Raw genomic sequence first — 19017 nt, forward strand, 5'->3', positions numbered from 1 at the left:
CTTACCTGCCTTTTTTCACAATTATTGCAAAGAATTATAGATTTTTCAAAAGGCAGCTGTAAGATTTTCGTCCACAGACCTGTATTTAGCTTTCCTCTGAAAATCACTGAATTTAATCAGTAATATTAATGCTACTGAGGCAATGAGGTGGAACAAACTGTATATTCTAAACCCAGGTTATAATTTCTTCACCTCTCCTTGCATGCTTTCATATTTCTGAATTACTTGAGATTTGTTATATTTTATGTATTTTTAAAAATGATCTTTTGAATAGCAAGAGTGGTTCTAATTTTGGTGATCCTAATCTACTTTTGGTTTGGACGGTGTACATGATTAGTTTAAAACAATGCCCTGAAATTCTTAAATTGCAATTTTTACAGAGACTGAGTCTAGTTCTGAATGGCCTTTTCTGTCTGAACTGCAGTGGCTGAGGAGAAGGAGAAGAAAGAGAGCAGTAAGTAGAAGTATGACCATGAGTTAAGACCATTTATAAACCCAAACGCACTCTTTTCTGTATTTTTTAATGTCAAGAAAACATAGGCTGTAGGAAACAAGCATTTTTAGAAGCTTAATATTGTCACATAATACAATTATCAAATGAGAAAACAAGATGATTCTTCAAAAATAGCAAATTTGGAAAATAAAGTGACACCAATCTTAAGCATTGATTAAATTGAAAATTAGTAGTGGAAATGAATTTAGATTTTTTTTTTTTGTCTTCTTGAGAATAAAGAATAATCTTGAATGAACTCTTGTTACTTTTTAGATATCTGACTTTATTATCCCTTGTCTCATTAAGTAGCACTATTAAATCAAAATCCAAATGAGGACACCCAGAACTGGGTTAGTGTTAGAACCTAAGTGGGCAGTCCTCATAATCTTCACATGCATATATCAGTTAGGGGAATAATTGAGTTTAAGGAGATTATTCCGTATTTCTTCACTGAGTTGTGCAATCCACACCATATTTTTGAGAGTAGCTTTTTTAGTAGCTTCCCTCGTCATTAAATCTGTGGTGAGTAGTACATAATAAAAGGAGGAGGGAAGCAGTGGTGGTGTCCACACAGAAGCAAAAAGAGTAGACCCTGAACTTTTTTAGTGATTTGGCTCAGATTCTCAGCCAGTGTCTAAGTTACTGGAGCTATGATTCTTTACCCTGCTTGCATTTCTCACCCAGCTGTCTACTGGTTTACATATCCTAAATAATATATATTTAATATGTATGTATAATAAAAATCAGCTGCAGTTATTTTTGAAAATCACAACATCATCGTGATATCTCAAAGAATTTCTTTAATTCATCAGTTATCTCGTGGTGTCTTTGAAGAAATGAAGTATCTGGAGCTTATGATAGTCAATGACCATAAAATGGTAAGTGTATCAATTCAGTGGTAATCTTCCTTCTGGTGACTGTAGCTTCCATTTGTAGGCTGCTGTACAGCACTGTGCTGCATCAGCTACTGTTGGGTCCAGGATTTTATTTAGCAGCAGCTATTAACACTTGTACTGTAAGATACACTCTAGGCCATAATACCTAATGAAGCTTAATGTTACCTAAAATTTTCTGAGGTAATTATATATTCAAAATTAATCTGGAACACTTTGGTATCATATGGATAAATTAATATGCCCATAACCAACAAAGGAAAGCAACAAAACATTTTTGTCCTGAACAAACACACTAAATGTTGTAAAATTACATTCTGTCTTTGAAGTTGTATAGAAAGGGGTCATAATGTGTTACTTTGAGTTTAGTTTTACTAACTTAAATTTGAATGCAGCAAAATGTAGATAAAACTCTGATTGTTCTTCGTGGTTATTCCATACTTATAAACAGGAGTGATAATGGAGTGAAATGAAAGGTAAGTTGTTTTTTTGACTCAGAAAGTGTTTGTCATTAAAAAAAATCCAAAATGTGTGAGGGGAGGAAAGCCAAGTTTTTTCCCCCTTTTTGTCTTGAGGGATGACTGGACTGGAAGAAGTCAGACTAAGTCACATTTATTTTAAGCAAGACCTTTTTTTTTTTTTTTTTTTTTTAAATCAAACTCTGCTGATACACTAGTTTTCACTTATTTTATTTGCAAGTAAAGAGCTTTTTATGTCTTTCACCCTGCTGCAAGTTTCCCAGTACTTCATGGAGTTGTGGGCTCTGTTGTAAATACTAAAGGATGATGTTTAAGAGCAAGAAATAAAAGATATTGGAACAGGATGCAGCAATTCATACTTGTTCCAGTGCTAAATAGACAGACGATGTACCCTCCCCTCGCCTCTCTAATAAATCATAGAAATAGCCTGGGCAAACATAACCTATATTTTATCTGTGTTAATTTAGCACTGTGGGGGGAATTTGAATGGGTGGAAAAAGGTAGGACAGAAATTTCTTGAGCTACCTTTCATTTGTAAAGCTACGTGGTAGGAAACCAGGTTCAGGTGTTGGTTATTTAGCAGTAGTGCACAGTAACTGAAGTGCTGGCCATTGTCTTGGTTGGTGTCTGTGCTTGGTGTTCCTTATGAAGAGAAAATATTCCTAAAAATATTCTGTCTCTTTCCCCGGCCTCTTGTGCTACACACGTAGTTGAAGGTGTTCACTGCACTTATTACAGACACTATTGTCTCCTCTCACACTTTATTTTTAGAACTTTAGAGCACAAGATGTTTTGCTTCATGGTTATCAGTGACTTAGAAGCAGATAATATTCTGCTTCTTTTCAAAGAATAAAATGGATATACTTAGGGGAGTGTTCACGGTTAGGAGTCACAGCCTGTCAGTCCTGGAGCTCACTAAATGTACTTCCAAGATTTTCTGCTTACCAGGAGAGGGCAGGTTTCCCCTGCAGCAAAGGTCTTCGTTGGAAGAAGTATCTTAAACCTCCTTGATCATTGTGTTAAATAGTTAATACTGTGTATTTTCACAACATTTCCTTTCCTCTAGCAATAAAGATATCTCAGCACATTTAACTAGGTTGTTGCGGTTTTTTACTGGTTTAGGTTAATTTCTTTAAGGATCTGTGTTTTACTGCATTATGTGGTGTATTGCTATTGATTTTAGCATTTTAATTCTTTCATGAAAACCCAGAACATTTTCCAAAGCATATTATTTTGCCTTTCCACTTCTAGAAAGGCTTGGGATTGGCTCAAAACAAAAAGCCCAAGCCACCCTCCCCCCTTCCCCACTGTAATCATTCTCTGGGGAGCAGTCCATGGTGTAATGCTCCTCTCAGTGAACATCCCTTGCACCTACTAGCACTGTACCTGAGAGCAGCTACTCAGTTGCTCAGAGTCCCTTCTTCCAAGGCCTCTTTTAAGTACTGTTTCATCGAGAGAATAACTGACACATTCATGGAACACTGTGAGGCAGTGGGTCTTGCTGCTTTTAACCAGTAGTTGAAATTACTGAGTTTTTTGATAAAGGCTTTTTTCCCCTGTTCTAAGCACTTTCATGTTAATTTTCTATGAGATTTTTAAGACCTATTTTTCCTCTCTGCAAATCATACTGTGTAATGTAATCTTGGTATATAATTTTACAGTTTCTTGAAAGTCATAAGGATTCATGTTCAGATACCATAGCTGTGTCTTTAAAAAATTTGACTTGAAACAGAAGGTGCTTGTGAGGCAGGATGAGGAAAGACATGAAACCATTTTAATGATATGCACAGGTATTATGAATACAGCTCATCAAGTTCCATAAAAATAATAATAATAAAAAAATTGAAGTTAGAATTTAAGATATTCAGCTTAACTCTTTTCATGTTCAAACGCACATTTACTTTTACCGTGTGCTCCTCCTTCCATTTTGCCTTTTCGTATAACTACTGCTACATGTCCGGAAAGGATTGTGCTATTGTAGAAAAAGAGGCCTCTGCAAAGAGCTGTGCACAGGATTAGTGGTAAATGCTTCATCTTCATGTCTTATAATTAGTGATGGAACATGGCTACTACAGTCTGATATGTAACTCATGAGGTTGAGCAGTTTTAATGGGTAAAGCATCCTCTCAATTTTGAGTTCGTGTTTACCTGTAATTTTGTCTCAAACATTTGAACTCTGATTCTAAACACAGAATTTCTTGTGGTTAAATGCTCCTTTTACATTTGGGAAAGGCTGCATAACATACATGGCTTCCTTTGTCTTCCAGGGATTCTTGAATATGAGATATAGGCTGTGATCTGAAAAGTTGTTTGAATTTTTCCCTTACTCTTTCTTAAAATACTAATTTTATTTTCATGCTGTAAAAATAAAGAATTAGTAATAAATATTTAAGTTCTCACTGTGTTCTGCTTTCTCTTCTTTTAGTTCAAAAGGCATCGTTCTTCAACTGCATACACAAACAATTTTGCAAAGTCTGTGGTAAACCTTGTAGATGCTGTAAGTATCAGTGTTTCTTCCGAAACCTGACTGACTTCTGACTTCAGCACTGTATTAAAAAATGTTATCCTTTTGACATACCAAATTTCAGTTACGCTTTAAAGTGCACTTCTAGTTCCTCTGCAGAAGAATAGCTTGGGGTGAATTCATAAGAAATTACTAGATTGTCTGTGGCTTTTTTCTTAAAGCTTACAACTGTCAGATTTTGCCCTTGGCAGGGGTGATTTCAGTGTTTGTCACCATTAAGAATAAGATTTAATCAAATTTAGATTTGTAAAACAAATCTAACTACAAGTGATTAAACTGCAAGTGTAGTTCACAAGGGATACCTATATTTATTGGGGAAAAAGTGAGTAAAAAAATCTGCTCTATTTATAGCTTAAAAACAAACAAAATCCACTGTAGTATATTATACATGGGTGGAACTGACACAGATGCCATACTTGTATCTGTGCTAAATTTAAAACAATTTTGCATACAGCATATAAACTAAAAATAATATTTGTGGTAAAATTAACTTAGGTTTTTTTCTCTCTCTTTTTGATACACATATAATGATCACACACGTTTCAGAGCTCTGTCTATAGTGAAAACAGGTGGATTTTCTAGTAGGGCTGCATAAAAAGGCCACCAACTGCTGACTCTGAGTCCATTTTCCATGTGACATTATTGATATCAGTGGAACTGTGGGATATGATTCAGTGCAAAACATTGTCAACAGTTTGTTTGGCTCAGAGGAAACAATGCTGTATTTGTTCTTAAATATAATGTGTACTGGATGTATATTGAAAATTTAGATGAATATATTAATAATACATGAAATACCAGAAGTGTTTTGGAATGTTTTTCTGTAATGATCTGAAAATGCCAGTAGCCTAAAGAAAAGTTACTAAAGCACATAAAAATGTAAATAATTGCAATATTTCTGAAATTTATACCATAAATACCCAAAGAAAAAAGAAAAGGTGGCATCTCTTTTTTTTCCTCATCCAATAATTATTACTTTCTCGTTCTTCTGCATTTGAACAAAAGTTATTTCATCCATCTTTTCTTTATTATGTCGTTTTTTTTCCATTTTTGTCTGTGTGCATGTAGAAGCACCCAGCTTCGTTCTTGTGTAGAATTCAGTCCCTTCATAGAGATCTTACAAAATGACATCCTAATAGCTTTTTCTTTAAATTAAGCATGAAAAAGAGCAGGATCTTCTGCCTTGTTATTCCCTTGTGTCCATAGGGTGTGGGGTGCATTTCTTACTGATTTATTGCTGGGAAAAGGATATTGGCTTTCAGAGGCCTTCAGGTTCTCTGCCCCCTCTCCCATTCTTTTGTTGCTGTTTGCTTCAGGAAATAGAGTTTTCCTCTCAGCAAACAGAAGTAAAGTCTTTATTGATCCACCCCTATGTCATTTCAGGCAGTTTAATTTCATTGGGTTTTCTCATGTAAACCATTTTCTGTGTATGTTCTCAGCCTGTCTCCCTGAGACTGAAGCTTGCTAATACTCTTTTTTCTTCAAAGGACTTGGACAAAACTGAGCTTAGCTGGTTCCTATCTCTTGTTTTTGTATTTCTCTTATTTTTTTTAAGGTGAATATTATACATTGACTTTTTAATAAGGATAGTGCTGTCCTGACACAAAACTGGGTTTCTGGTTAGGGTGAATAAGGAATGAGTGTTTTGTAGACCTGTAAGTTCTGCATAACCTTAGTTAATAAAATTTGACATTTTTTGAACTGAACCTAAAGACAGCAGCAAGTCTTATGTCTGAACCAAGTATCGTGCACTATGTTAAAAATGCATATTTTAAAACTATTTTGTTATTATTAATGCCTGATTGTTGTTTCCTTGTCTATTGTTACAGTAACATTAAAATGTATAGAAAAATCAGTATTTTCCTTAATTCCACTCAAGCAATGTGAGAATTAATTGATCATACTATATAAATGGAAATCAAGCATTACTTAAAATTTGGATTTATTGGAAAACTGAGAAATTATTTAATCTCAACTTTAAAATTGTCTTTGGCTTCTCTTTGAGATCATTCTTTTCTTTTGCTTTGAGATCACCCAGTGTACCTGTTTCTTCTTTGCTGATTTTTGCACAGGGCTTTCTGTAAAGCTCAGTGGCAAAGTTATTTGCTATGAGAATTTTAAAGAAAATGGAGTGGCTTAAAAAAAAAAAAAGGCAACAGGGTTTTTTTTTTTTTTTTCTAAAAGATAAAATTTAAGTTGATCATGATATCAGCTTTTAGGAAGTGCAAGGCATTACCAGCTAACTGTTTCCCCATGTTTTCCTCCTGCTTTATCCCTCTTGTCCTTCCGCTTTACTCTTACTGGCTAACTGTGCATGTTTGACCCAGTGTTCTACTCCTGTGCCTGTCCTGTCTCTGCCCTCAGATATACAAGGAGCAGCTGAACACCAGGGTGGTTCTCGTTGCTGTGGAGACTTGGACGGACAGAGATCGCATTAATATTCACCCTGACCCCCTGCAGATGCTCCACGATTTCTCCAAGTACCGGCAGCACTACATCAAGCAGCACGCTGATGCTGTGCATCTGCTCTCGTATGTACCCTTGGCAGTGGCTTAGAGTGTTATTTCCTGGCTGCTGCTTTTCTCTACTTGTCTCTCTTACTCTCTTTGCTTGGTATTCTCTGTATCAATCAGCATCTGTCTTCCTTAGGAAGCTTAATGGATATTTAACACCTGTTTTTAGTAGGTGTAGTATATATATCTATAATGATATTTGAATGTCTTTGCAACCTGGAGGCAGTGTCACATGTGAAGTGTCTTTTGCTGAGCGCTGAAGGACACTTAGCTTTGCTCATCAGGTGTGTAATGTGCTGCTTTTCCCGTTCCGATCAGGAGAGGGCAGAGCTGACAGGATTATGTGTTGCCACAGGAGTGTTCCAGTTAGTAAATTTATTCACACGTGTAGCTGCAGTGATGATTTGTTAATGGAAGGTCATCTTTAGAGCTATAATGAATTGTTCCTAGACACAATGCATTTTGAGGAGAAATTCCACTTGCATCACTAGGCACGACTTCAGCCTTGAGCAAGGATTATTTTACTTCCTGGCATTGTAAGCAAAGAGAAGGAAATGTGCGTTCCCCTGTGCAGCATAAAGATCTTAAGCTGTCTCCCAGCAGCATGACATACTGTGAGGATGGAGTAACTAATGTCTTCCATGGGATTCTCCTGTAGTTCATCTTCTGCAGAAGAGAAAAACAGGGGATGAAGAATTTTCTCCAGATTTCCTTAATACAGGCATCACAATACAACGCTGATTTTGTTCTTCATAATACAGGCATAGTGCTGCTGCCATGCGCTCCTAGTGACTGCCGTGCATGTTTTGTGTCACCTGCTGAAGAGTTTGCCAGCAACAGGCTCTTCTCATGGTGAAAAGTACCAAATCCAACCTGAAATACAAGAAATTCCATTTAAACTTAGGGCCAAAACCCCCTTTCACTGTGAAGGTGATCAGATGCTGGAAGAGGCTGCACAGACTATGGAGTGCCCATGCTCGGAGATTTTCCAAAGCCAGTGGAACATGGCATACTCCAGCTGAGCCTCCTTGGAGCTGGGGGGAGATGAACATTTCCTGAAGTGCCTGTCAGGCTCAGCCCTTACTACAGTCGTGTCTGTTGTAAAGCCCCTGGGTGTGTTTAGTTAAGCTGCAGTCTGAAAGTTCTGATGGCTGTTAGAATGTTCTGAAAAATAAATATGTATGGGGTAACCTGTAATTTAAAAATAACCCAAACAAACATTAATGTTCAAAGATTAGGTCATTCGTACATCATGCAGAGTCTCTGTAGGTTGAGTGTAGGTTTATTATTATGACTGTGAAGTTAAAATAGGTGGAATTCATTGTAATTTAGAGGCATTTAATTGAATAATTTAGATCTTCCAGATTACTAACTAAATTATTTGGGGCTTATCAACAATAAATGAAAGGAGGCAAAGTTAAAGAGCAGTATTAAATTACTTTCCCTTTAGGTATACTTCTCAGTCTTTTCATTTGGATTTGAAAATAGAACTTGAATTGGTTTGGATTAAGATAATAATTTAAAAAGTTCTCAATACTACTACATTTTAGAACAGAATTCCTTCTTGACAGATCATGAATTGGAATATATTGTTAACTTTTTAAAGAAATGTTATCACTGTATTGTCTTAGGAGTCTGGCACTCAAGCTTTCTGTGCTTGGTTTCTTTGTGGGTTAAGACTGACTCTACAAGAGAAAAACAGTTTTTTTGTCCAAGCTTATATAAAACCACCTCTTTCAGTGTTGATGTTCTGTCTATAAACATGCAGTTGCTTTTTATGCTAGAAATAGATGAATGTACATTCAATCTATCATAGTATGTGTGAGAGTATGGTCTTTCAATAAGCTCTTGGTGCCCAATGTCAATGTGTTATAGTTTCTTCATTTTTATTTGTTTGTAAGGAATGTGACATTTCATTACAAAAGGAGCAGCTTAAGTTACTTTGGAGGTGTTTGCTCTGTGGCCAGAGGAGTGGGAGTGAATGAGGTAATTTTTTTTTCATGACTAAAGTGAAATAAAGTAGAATCTCTACATTATAATCGCAAGAGTTTATATGTTTCAGTATTCAGGGCTTTAAAGATAACTTGCATATTAAAAAGCTAAGATTCTCACAGCCAGCCTTCTTGATCATCATCAAACTACTGCTCAGAGTGCTTTTCTTTTTAGAAAGTATTTCTTCTGTCTGCACTGTTCTCTTATAAAAAAATTAAATTGACCTTTATTATATTTGACAGATATTTAGACCCAAAAAATCTCAGACAGGAGTTGAAACACAGTAGTGAATATCTTTGTCTTACCACTGTAAGACACTTGATCTTCTGAGGCTGTAATTCTTCCTGAGATTTTTAAACATTGAAATTAGAAAACAAATTGTCCCTTGTATTGATTTTTACTATTGTTTTTTTTTTCTCAGTGCAGTGTTAAATTGATAATGAAATTCTCGTGTTTTTACATGGGCTAAATCCCACTATTAAAGAACTGTATTGCATATGTATCAAGTAGACTTCTTTCTTTAGATTAACCAGTGGGGAGAGATTGCCTGAGACTAGGAGAGGAATATTTTATCTGTTATGTACTTTATTGAGTTTTTTTTTCTTATATGCACATGGAATTGTAATTGACTGAATTATTGATGTAATAATGTGGTAAGGCAGAATGAGCCTGTGTGCAGTGTTCATTGCAATAACTAATGATTTGGGTTTTTTTATGATTGTGCTCCTCCTGGAATGCAGTATGGCCTCCCTTTGCCCATGGCACAGGAACTAGCACAAAGTCTTGCTCAGAATCTTGGAATACAATGGGAGCCAGCTGCCAGGAAACCGAGTATGTACATGGAGTCTTTTGTCTTCCTTTGCTAAATACATAAACACTTCCTTTATTGTGTTTGAAAGAAATGCCAAAATTGCTGTAACTGTAGAACAAGAATTGCTGCTTTTGGAAATAATACGTAGTGAAATTTCAGCTTCACCAAAATAAGAGCTGCCAGTTTAGTGACATTTTGTATGACCTCAGTGATGTCCTGTATCGAGAGGTTACATTCATGACCAACATTCAAAGGTATATTGGTAAAAAACCATTCATTTAATTTGCAACTCCTTTTCTATCATAATGGAATCTGTAAATCCAATAGAACAATTGCTGACTTCTTGAAATGCAAAAATACCTGATTTACAATTGAAGAAATGGTAAGGAATTGTATCCTAGTCTGGTGTGATATTTGCTCAATTTGTTACCTTGCTGCTTCACAACCAAACCAGATCTGTGTGGCCTTAACACGTGTAGAGTGTTGGTACAAAAACTGCTGCAAAGCCCATTTCAGGGCTAAAGAAAATGGTTTGGTTTTTCACTTGCATTTTGTAAGCAGTTTGGCTACATTTTCTCTTTGTTTCCTCTTTGAAAACATGAATGATGATGTTGACTTCATTGTGGAATCACTTCAAAGATCTGTGAATTAGGAAACCATGCTCAGGAGTATTGTTTTGTAAAGCATTGCTTTTGAATTGTGTAATCTAGAAAATTGCTAAAATATTTTCTATATAATTGTTTTTGGTTACAGGTAAACCAGAGTTCATACACTTTGGAAATCAGAATGTTTTTAACTGAAAGATGGAAGATTTTGATATGATAGCTTAGTGTCCTTGTTTGGATGCCCTTTATAGAGAAAGATTAATGAAATACCTGGGGTGGGTAGAAAAACCATATAAGTGATCTCTCAGTATTTTCCGTGGAGAAATTCTGGATTTCCAGTAGTATCTACAGTACATCTGTCTTTGGTAGATCATTTTTATGGGCAGTTTGCAGCTTGATTTACCAACCATAAGATGCTGATATTTTGTTTTTATGTTATGAATTTGGTCACTGTTGACTTACATGCTATAGCTGTAAGTAAACTGTAAATCCATTTTCATTCAACTACTTTTTCAAGTGAATGTTTGATTGGCTGATTCACATGTTACTGTTAATAATTTTGTGCCAGAGAAAAAGCCTGGCCTGTCCAGTAACAATCCTCTTTCAGGGCATTCTGTATTTTTAGGGAGGAGAAAATGTGGACATTTGAAATCATCAGTATTATGCATACTGCACACAGCCTTGTGCTGCTTGTTTAGAGAGTTCACAGGGAAGAACCTTGCCAACTATTTTTAGCTTTGTGTACTGCCTGAGATTTTGTGTTGAGTCTTAAGAACCTGCAGATATGGTAATCTGAAAGTACCACATTTATTTAATATATTAGTATGTCTTCAAGTTGGTTGGTTTCGTTTTTGGGGTTAGAGTTTGTACAGCCAAGCAACCATCAAATCTTTGTATAAAGTCAAAAGTCAAGCTCCATTTGTATAGCGAGTACTTTATATTTCTTGTAAGCATATTTATAACTTCTCTCCTTTTCTGTTGTATTTTGGTCTTGTCTGAGAAGAGTGTGACTGCACTGAATCCTGGGGTGGTTGCATCATGGAGGAAACAGGGTATGTCATAAATATCAGTAATTGAGGGATCTGGAATGAGTTCATAGTTTACATTATGACAGAAATATTTACTCATTGAGTTTTATCCATGTGTTTTAGTGCTAATAAACAAAAAACTAGAAACAGTTGGAACTCAATCCTTAGGTAAATAAATGCTCAGTGAAGTCTGAAGGGGAAGCACATCTATATGGGAGGAATTACACTGCTCTCCACCCTCAAACACTGCCAAAGGTTCTTTTCTCCATACTGTAAGCAACTGATCAGAAAAGGATAACTTCTGAAATACTGGGGTTTGAGTCTTATAAATCACTTCCTGTTAGTATCTTGCTCACTGTGGAAGCTTGATGGCAAAACTCATGGAGTTTTGGAAAATTAGTTAGAAATAAGACAGAAGGAGCTAAGTTTCTTTGTATGGTATTTGGAAATTGGTTCTTCAGTCGAGATACTTTGTGGCTTCCCTGTAGACTTGTAATTGTCAGCTGCTATATGAATGCAGCAGAAAATCATTCCATAACTTTGCTTCTGGAATCCAAGGTAAGGCATTGATCAGAACAGATACTGGATTCCTTCACATGGTGACCTCATCAAAGTATTGGTCTTGGATGGAAGTATCAGAAGAAGAGGCTGTGGAATAAGCCTCTCCTCGAGAGAAGGTTTACAGTAAACAAAAGCCAGAAACAGAGGATGGTCATGTACAAGCTGAAAAAGGACTGACTAATGAAATGAGTGAAAAATTGGCTGCACCTTAAAGCCTTTTCACTTAACTCCATCAGGAGTGTCAGGAGACATTTTTTCTGTATGGAATAATTCAATGGGGAAATAGCTCAGTAGCAGCAAACTGTTAGGAAAGGAATGGAGAGCCACCTTATGGCATGGTTACCCCAATCCTTAATAGTGTGAATAGATCTCATTCCCAGATCTCAAAACATGACTAATAAACATATCAGACAATTTCTGAGTGAGAAATTACACATAAAGTACATTTTCAGTAGTCTGGGAAAAAGATTGAGTTGAGAAAATATGAGAAACCTGTAACATCATGAATAATTATTCTTTCTTCCAGTATAGGAACTAGGGAGACATGAAATAAGATTAGCAAATATGAAAGAACAAAATGGGATGAAATTGGTCTTCTACCAGTCTGTATTAAGCTGTGACACTTCTTCCTGTAGCATCTTCTAGGTGCTAAAAACAAACCTGAGAGGATACTGGATTATGCATGCAATAGAAAGGCTGAATAGCAGCTACTATGATAATGTGGGTTTACCTTATTAAGAAGTTTAAAAGCTACAGTTTTATATACTGTACATTCATAACATAGAAATATAAAAAAGCAAAATGTTTTAAATTTTTCCTTTTGTTCTGATTTTATTGTTTGAAAATAAGACTGAGCTGTCATACTGTTGCACACAGTGGTTGTAAGAAACTGGGATTTACAGTATTTAAAAAATATTTTGACCCCTTTACCTCTTTCCAGTGCCTGGTGGTGTCTCAAGGCATTTACTCACCTAATTCTTTGCCATTTTAGGGTATACCATTCCAGGAAATTCTCCAAATGCAGCATTGCAGAATACAAAGAATTTTTACTTCGTGGGGGAGGTGCCTGTCTTTTTAACAGGCCAACAAAGGTAATAAATAAGTTGGTAGTCAGGACATCTGCTACACATTGTAATGAAAATGTAATTATTTCACTGACATCATCTGTTCTCAAATTTATTCAGATATCCATGTGGATAATTTTTGAAGTTGTAATTAGGTATTCAGCCCCATAGCATTTTAAAATAATATTTAGAGGAATGTAACTTGTTTTCCATAGTTCTTTATACACAAATAATGAGTATAGTGTGATAAATACCACGTTCAGCATAAATGCACTACTTATTAAGCTGGAAGTAGTGCAAAATAAATCCAGAAGTGAGGTCATAGTGTATGCACCACCTACACTCAATTCTTTGTGTCTGAGATTGTTAAAAAGAATGCCAGTTACCACTTTAGGCAATAGAAGTCTGTAGATGATTTCATATAGACAGGAGTATATTTGGTTGTTCTCAACATTAGCTTCATCTCATTGCAAATGTACATCTAGAAAACTCTATCATTCGTAGCTGTGTCCTTGTACCATTGCTTTTTTTGCCTAAAAACTTACCAAGGTCATATTATTTTTCTAAGACAATGTTAGCCTGACATCCGTCTAAAGCTGAGCAGTATAAAAATATTCCATGTGGCTCTTTTTGCCAAGTAAGAGCAAGCCCAAGCATTAATATTCTATTTAATCATAGTGTCAAACTGCTGTCCTTGTAGAATTTAATACCACATGAGGCTATTAGACTGTTCTGTTTACTCTGCTATACCCTTTGGTGGACCATCACCTTGCACAATTAACTAAAAAAAATTTTGCTTTTTCTAGTGGTTTTGAATCTTTTCCCAGGGTAGCAATCTATGCTTACAGAATAAGAATGCAAGAATTCTAACACAAAGGAATAAGTAGGGAAATAAATAGAAAAAACACAACTTCAGTTTTTAGTGATAGTTGTCAGGCAAAGTGAAGTTGTCTATTTGGCTCAATTTGACAGAATAAAAATCTGACTTATTTTGGGGTGAAGGGTCCCAGAGAAATGGTTGAATTAACTTTATATAATATCTATGCCAGTGCTTTACAGGTTTAAAGTACTTGGGGAGGAGGGGAATAATCATACAATGTTTAAATGCTGTTATTTGGAGGTCAGGAGGCAAGGTAGAAATTTGTGCTTAATCCTTAGGTAAGTAAAACAGAGTTGTTAAGCAGTCACCATGATGCCATTTTTAAAATTATATCCTGAGTTATATTCTGACATGTATGTGAACATTAAATGGTTCCTGGTTGCCATAGGAAAATTGTGTGTGCCCGTTTGTGTTCTGTAATTCTCTTGTTTGATTGAAAAATGAATTTCAATTCCAGAGTAAGAGATCTAGCTGTTTGCACTGAAGTGTAGTAGAAGCAGGAGCTCACAGAGGGAGGGAAAAAGAAATATTAAACGGTTCTTTTAATCCTGTCGACATTACTGGTGAAGAAGAGCACATATGGGTATTTCTTCATTACGGTTTCGCTCTGGCACCCAAAATTGTAGGTGCTATTGATTCCATATGTGGTCTGTACAACAGAAGTGAAATGTTGTATTTCTTTTTTATTAGGCATTATGATTCCCCCTGCCCCAACCAAAACTACCAAAGAAGAATTCCATACAAGTTTATATATAATTTGTATTGTATTATATGTTGAGTTTCATATCTTGATGATTCTCCACAGCTTTACTTCCTCTAAGCCCTGCAGAAAGGTTTACTCACATCATTCACCCTTAGATTTATCTGTTCACATTTTAACTGGTTAACTTCTAACTTCTCATTTCAACCATGTTCTAGTGAATGTGTTTCTGCTGCTAATATTCCAGTTAAACAGGAGATTCCTGATATTCTTGTATGATTTTAAAACAGAATTGTATTGAAAACAGAAAAGATTCTTGCAAAATTACTTCTGTGGCAAGACTGAAAAGTATCTTTAATCAAAATTATGATACGTGAAACCACTATAGAATCTGCATCATCCTGAACTGCAGGATTTATCTGCATTGTATGTATCTGGTTCTAGGATCAGCTGTTTAGTCCTATCTGTATGTGCTTGTGTATAACTTATTAATAAGGCACATAGGACTTCCTTTTGGCAGTATTTCTTTCTATTATTATTTTCATGCACAAACGTTGCTCAGGAACAGACAGCAACTCATTGCATAAGCAAGTGTGGGTACCTGGGCAAATCCCAAGAATGATATTGTGGACCAGTTTCTTGAAGGAATTGTCAGGAAACTGGGAGTCCATGGGACAGGACTGAAGTTCAAATGTCCTCCCCTTGAATAATATTGTAGTGTGTCTCTACTGATGGTGGTTTTCTGAGCTCAGTATTCTCCTGAGGAGAACCATCATTCCTGTGATTTAGCTGTATGCTTTTCATGTCTGAAACATTCTGATGAGCAGCACTTGAAAACCACGCTGCCTTCCCATCGCTGAGGCGCGGCACCTGCGTTGTCTGGGACAGCACATTTGTGCAGCATTGCAGAAATGGGTTGTGTGTGACACAGAAGTCACTTGACACGAGTTTTATTCTTATTTTGGTGGGGGGGCTTTTTGCTTTCAGCTCTTTGAAGCCACCGAGTGTGGAAATGGGTATGTAGAAGCAGGAGAAGAATGTGATTGTGGTTTCAGAATGGTGAGTAGTTATATGTTACTCCACAACTCTTTCTTACAAAATTTATTAAGATAAATTAAGTGATTGATAAGAGAGGAGGGGGGAAAGGTTATGGAAATGAATTTGTTTTGCCTGTTGTTTGGGAACAATTTCATTAAAGGCCTGTGTTAAAACACTTTTTAAATGACAATGAGTGCAAAGACAGTGTCCTCTGAACTGTTCCTGTTACAGCAATGACAACATACAGCTGTTTCCCGGCAGTTTTTGAGTTGCATTGGAGAACTGCTTACCCCATTGCTTTTCCTGGATAGCATATCTGGAGTGGGAGACTCTTACTGATACTTTGGAGAGTTTTGCCTGTGTTCAGACAGAATAAGTAAACTGATGTTTTCTTCTCTATTGCAGAAACACTCCAGTAATATTTTTGCAAAAATCTGCCCTCTAGATTTGAGTCCTTGTTCTAGTATTTAAATATAATTGCACCTGTAATTAGGTTGGGGTGTTTTTTCTGCATTGAATACTATCGAACTAAGCAGCATAAATTTGGCACAGGCTTCAGAAGATGTGAATCCCTGTGTTGCTATAGCACTGTATTGTCACTATTTTCCCTTTAGTATTTGAGTATTGCAAAGGCTTCTTCCAGCTGATAATTTCAAATCATCAATGCTAAACTGAATCTTTTGTTTGCTGGTACATATTGGTTTCTTGTTGAAAAGATTGTGAAGAAAAAAAACTTGCTTAAAATGTAAAACTAAACTTTTTGTTTAATTTTTTTCTTCAGGAATGCTATGCAGACTGTTGTAAGAAGTGCTCTCTTTCTAATGGAGCTCACTGTAGTGATGGACCCTGCTGTAATACATCATGTCTTGTGAGTGTTGCTGCCACTTATCAATTGTTCTTTTCAGTTGTCCGTGGCACTCATGTGCAGCCTGTTAAAATTCAAAGTGTGTTTTAGGTAGAAGGAAAAGGAGCAGCTTATGTAGATGTATTCTTAGTGCTGAACTATGTTTTTAATTTTCTAGTTTTTCCCACGAGGTTATGACTGTCGATATGCAGTGAATGAGTGTGACATTGCAGAGTTCTGCACTGGGGATTCTGGACAGGTATGTGTGCAGAGATGTTCTCAGCTTGCACTGCTGATGTTCGTGTGCACTCTTTTTTTTGTATTCATTTAACAGGAAAATTGTATTAACAAACTGCACAGTCATATGCCCAAAATAATGATATAATAATGGAGTATAAACTATTGTCAATTCTTGAAAAGAATAATCTAAGTGGAGACTCAAAAGACTTCTCTAGGTTTATATAGTTTTTATAACTCCTGGGGTTTTGTGTATAATGTTTGTGTCAGGCATCTTTCTTTACTTTTTGCCTGATCTATAACTTAAATTATAAGAATACACTGCAAATGTGAATGTATTCAAAGGTAATAACACTTCAAGTTTTTATATAAACTTCATAACTGCTGCAGTCAACTACTGCATCAAGTTCTTAGCTTTGAAGAAATGAGATTCAGGACAGATCTCAATCTCTTTGGGCATTGACTGTAGTTATAAATACCAATAAATTAACAATAACATTCTTTAATTTTATCATCTGAGACATCAACACATAGACGAGTAGCAATTGCCAGGATTTTATTGTAATTCTTTTGCTCTGTAGATGGAGCATTCTTAATGAGAGCTTTCTCAAGCTGCACTCAGAGTACCGGCTAACACAGCCCAGTGCAGCAGGGTACTCTTCCCAGATTATCACAGGTCCCTTTTAGATGAGGAAAAACCTTAAGAATGGTTTAAAGTGAGTCCTTACTTTAGTAGTCTGAGGCTTCTGGGCCCAGTGACTTGTTTGTACAAAAGAATTTCCCATTCCAAGGGAACATAACATCATCAAACCCCCTGAAGCTCTGTAAGCAATAGATTGGTAGGCTGTGGCCAGGTGCTCCCTCACTGTTGTAGTGGAAATGCATGTGGAGGCAGTGTGGAAAACATGGCCCTAGCGTTAGCTACCAAATATCCTCTAAACACATTGGCTTTCATTTGCCTCACCTCATTAATTTCTTCTTGGAATATGCAGGAAGTTAGATTTGAACCTTGTATTTCATGGCTCGAGGTGTTAATTTTTTCATTTCTATTTGTAGCTATAAAGATTGTTGCACTAATTATGTTTTCAACCCCATTTATGTGTTGTACAGTTTTCTTAAAAGCAGGAAAGTTCCATATGTGATACTCTGATGTATTATTGCAGTACACGTGACAAAAAAGATTCTTAATTTTTTCCAGTGTCCACCAAATCTTCATAAACAAGATGGGTATGCCTGTGATTCTAATCAGGTACGCAATGCTTTAAAATCCCTGCACATCAGCAAATAGAAATCAACCAAATACACATTCTTCTTTTGTTTTGGTGTTGATTTTTTAAAATCCTGTATTCCATATTTCTTCATAAATTTTATCCTTTAAACATCAATGTTGTTTGTGCTTTATGCACTCTATGAATAGTAATAATTTCTACTTTGAGTGAAATCTACTTGGTATCTATACATTTTATATGTAGATATTTTACTACACTCCATGTTAATAAGTTCTTTACAACTACGTATATGTATAAAGCAATTGCTTAAATGTCAGTATGTATTGGACACAAACTGGCTTTGGGAATCTGGGCCAAAATGTGTACTTCATCTACCCAAATTCATGGAATCTTCGTCCCAACATTTGTGTGAAGAATGAAAATAAGACATTTGTTGTGGGAGGGGAAGGAGATGAAGCTGTTTTCAGTTCTCATTCCTAACATGTTGTGTTTTGTTTAGGGTCGTTGCTATAATGGTGAATGCAAGACAAGAGATAATCAGTGCAAATATATCTGGGGATCTAGTAGGTTGACTTGAACTACCTTAAATGTATTTTATTTCTAGTTTGTTCCTGCCTTTGTTTGGGATTTTTCGTGGGTTTTTGTTTGGTTGGTTGGTTTTGGTTTTGTGGGGTTTTTTGTTTGTTTGTTGTTTGGGGTTGGTTTGTTTGTGTTTTGTACTTGTCGGTCCACGTTAAAGTTTTCTGATCAGTAGAGTGAGTAGGCTGCAGTGGGAGGAGAATGGCTTGATTGCCAAGTGGGATTCTGCATCTGGGAGTGGTGTCAGTGAGAGCTCTGGCACGATGTGACTGCAGATCTGGGTAGGGCAGCAAATGCTGCTGGGGGGAGGGGGTGAGGATTTTTTGGGTATAGTTCAAAAACAGATGTTTTGGGTTTTTCTTAATGCCACTCACCAGTTCCATTATCCCATCAGCGGTTCATGCCAAAGCTATTCCACCTTCCTTCCTATACTGTCCTCCAAGTCAGGAAAATTTGTACACTGGTGTGAACTTCAAGTCCAGAGGTGTTGAGTTAAATAGAATTACAATTGCAATGGGCTTTGCTTGCAGCAGAGAGAGGCCGAATG

The 19017-nt window shown here is 36.2% G+C and overlaps 2 protein-coding genes across 5 annotated transcripts in view; one reads left to right on the forward strand and one right to left on the reverse strand.

Annotated features, from left to right (window-relative positions):
* The window catches only part of ADAM23 (ADAM metallopeptidase domain 23), a 105922-nt gene that overhangs the window by 63157 nt on the left and 23748 nt on the right, over positions 1–19017 (forward strand). For all 3 annotated transcript variants that reach the window (XM_040070080.2, XM_040070079.2, XM_040070081.2), the window contains 13 exons: positions 381–454; positions 1306–1371; positions 4291–4362; positions 6754–6920; positions 8804–8888; positions 9635–9725; positions 11314–11362; positions 12891–12990; positions 15531–15602; positions 16363–16449; positions 16604–16684; positions 17861–17911; positions 18391–18454. In XM_040070080.2, coding sequence (XP_039926014.1) covers positions 381–454; positions 1306–1371; positions 4291–4362; positions 6754–6920; positions 8804–8888; positions 9635–9725; positions 11314–11362; positions 12891–12990; positions 15531–15602; positions 16363–16449; positions 16604–16684; positions 17861–17911; positions 18391–18454 — 1059 coding nt within the window. The remainder of the gene's footprint in view (positions 1–380; positions 455–1305; positions 1372–4290; positions 4363–6753; positions 6921–8803; positions 8889–9634; positions 9726–11313; positions 11363–12890; positions 12991–15530; positions 15603–16362; positions 16450–16603; positions 16685–17860; positions 17912–18390; positions 18455–19017) is intronic.
* DYTN (dystrotelin) overlaps positions 7539–19017 on the reverse strand; it is a 76209-nt gene continuing 64730 nt past the window's right edge. For both annotated transcript variants that reach the window (XM_040070082.2, XM_058421356.1), the window contains exon 16: positions 7539–7775. The gene's annotated coding sequence lies outside the window, so the exon portion shown is untranslated. The remainder of the gene's footprint in view (positions 7776–19017) is intronic.

Source organism: Hirundo rustica, chromosome 7 (genome assembly GCF_015227805.2).
Source record: "Hirundo rustica isolate bHirRus1 chromosome 7, bHirRus1.pri.v3, whole genome shotgun sequence".
NCBI classification, from domain to species: Eukaryota; Metazoa; Chordata; class Aves; order Passeriformes; family Hirundinidae; genus Hirundo; species Hirundo rustica.